We start from the raw sequence: 2,536 nt of genomic DNA on the forward strand, positions 1-2,536 counted from the left end.
GACCTTTGCGAGCAACCGCCATCAAGCTACCTTGTCTGTCGACGTCGATCAACAAGCTATTCACATCAAATATACATGTATCATCACCAAGGCTATTGGAATAGCTCAATGATCCCATCCCTCGTCTAGATTACTTTAGATATTGTCGATCGAGATGTTTGATCTTTACTTGATAGAGTAACGAAATCGCCGTCAAGGGATTGGTCGGTCAATGTGCTCGCTGAAGAGTGCGCACAACTCGGGCATTGAAAGGCCAGCGTGGTGCCACATCGATATCATGTGTAGGGACGTGGCTTTGTCCAAGTTCCTGGCCCTGTGGCACGCTCGAATGGAAACTGCTCAAACTCATAATCGCTTTGGTCCAAGTTAATGACCACCATTCTTCCATGGCACTTGGGGCATAGGTACGAGGCAGAAGCCACTCTCCCTCCAGCTTTGATCCTTGATGAAGGCCCAATCATTGTCCAAACGTCGTACTTGGTACCGGACCGGGATGAACTACTTTATACAGGCAGCACTCAACATCAAATGGTAACCAACACATTATTATTATCCCAGTATTTATGGTTGTTTGGGGGATGTTGAAGATCGACACAATCATGCAGGTGTACGGTGGGGAGCTGTGGATGAAGTATGAGCAGCCCAACCGACCTCTCACAGGACCATCGTGGCAGGTTGTTATCACCACCTGCAGGCTTCGGCCTGCGTTATAAATATTTATTTATTATTAAGTTGATCGATCTCTTGCCTGAGCTTCTCAATAATACATTGTTGTTGTTTGATCAATATCTCCATCTCGGACACTGAGAGCACCTGACCGAACAGCTCACTTTTTAGAATATCAGCTGCTGAAGGTCTATCATCTGGGTTCACGGTGGTCATTGATTGTACAAGTTTGCAAACCACTGGATAGGTCTCCAAGAATGACTTTGGCAGTACACCATTGCGCAGTTCAGCCAAAACACGAGCCTTTTCCATCTTTGTTGAGAAGGTGGAGTAGAGTTCGAAAAGTATAATACCCAGGCTGTAGATGTCTGTCTTTTCGTTATAGAGACCTTTCTTTTGCTCAGGACTGCTGTATGTGAGAGTTCCAACGGCATTGGTATGCTTAAAATGCTCAGAAGAACTTCTGTTAAGGATGTTGGACTTCGGACCGATTGAAGGGGCTGGGGTTGAGGTTGATAGGATGTATTGGCTGTCTGTCAAGAGATCGGTTTGGCGGCATTGGAAGTGAGAATCCAGTGGTGGTGGTGGTGCGTAGGAGAAGGACATATTGTTGATAGGTAGTAGTGAAGGGGTAGAGGATGAAGTAGGTGATGGAGTAGGAGAGGAAAATGAAGGGTTCTGGTGTGTGGCAAGACCATAGTCACCAAGGGAGACTAGATACTCCCCAGTGTTTTCATCGTCTGCACTGCCCATTTGGGTGCGATCAATGAAGATGTTTCCAGGCTTCAGATCGCGATGAATGATGCCTTTCGAATGTATATATCGAAGGCCCATGCAAATCTGCTTAAAAATGAGGAGTGAGTCGATTGGATTGATATCTTGACGACTATCCAGCCATTTGGACAGAGTTTGACTGTACAGCTGCATCACTATGAACAGTGTGGATAGAGTTGAGTGTGACTTTGGTGGTGAATGTTGTTTGTTGTTGTTGATGCTGCTCTGTGCCATTGAAATTGGAGGAGTTGATGATCTTGGGATTGATAGAGGATTTCCTTGTTGTTGTTGTTGATAGAGGTAGCAGTCAGAGTCGTCATAGTTTGGTGTGTAACTTGCAGATCTCTCGGCAGAGTCTTCATTGTCCCTACTGAAACTAGTATTGTGCTTCTTGGGTGCTCGGAATAGTCCAGTTCCAGTTGAGCTGTCAGAGTCTTCATCAGAGTCTTGGTGGATGATCCTCTCAGGCCTGATGCTCTTTTGAAATTGCTGCATATCTTCCATCTCTGGTGGGAATTGAAGTCTATTCAGACTGCTATCAAAGTCCTCCTCATCTTCAAGGGAAAAGTGTGCGTAGTTGGCACAAGACTTGGGCATTACGATCTCTAATGACTCTGAAGTTCCCCAATTCCCATCGACCAAGTCCAATATATTGTTATTATTATTATTATTATTGATGGTGATGATGTTGTTGTTGTTGTTGTTGTTGTTGTTGTTGTTGTTGTTGTTGTTGTTGTTGACGATTGAGGAGAACTCAGCCCTTGAACTGGACAAGTTTATGGGATAGTCTTCGGTCTCGATCCACGCTGAATGATATCGTACAATATTTACATGCTTGAGGAAGGCAAGGGTTTTAACCTCGCGTAGCACCTTCTCTAGAAAGGTATGAGAAGTTCCTCTAAAGGGAATCTTCTTTAGAGCATAGTAGAGTCCATCTAAACGATTCTGGACCTTGTACACTGAACCATATCCTCCCTTGCCTATTCGCTCTACTTCACAAAAATCCTCTTCGTATCTTGATCTCCGTAGTTGTGCATATCTTGATTTATCTATAGCGTTATATTGTTGTTGTTGTTGTTGTTGTTGTTGTTAGTTG

The 2,536-nt window shown here is 44.3% G+C and overlaps 1 protein-coding gene across 1 annotated transcript; it reads right to left on the bottom strand.

Moving 5' to 3' along the window:
- Window positions 1-723: 723 nt before the first annotated feature.
- Window positions 724-2,478, bottom strand: SAMD00019534_126820 (hypothetical protein; the record flags this gene model as incomplete). Its single annotated transcript, XM_012892092.1, has 1 exon — window positions 724-2,478. A coding segment is annotated over one exon (1,755 nt), but the record flags the coding sequence as incomplete, so codon positions are not given.
- Between the last annotated feature and the right edge of the window lie 58 nt (window positions 2,479-2,536).

This window comes from Acytostelium subglobosum (genome assembly GCF_000787575.1).
Source record: "Acytostelium subglobosum LB1 DNA, scaffold: scaffold100, whole genome shotgun sequence".
Taxonomy (NCBI): Eukaryota; Evosea; class Eumycetozoa; order Acytosteliales; family Acytosteliaceae; genus Acytostelium; species Acytostelium subglobosum.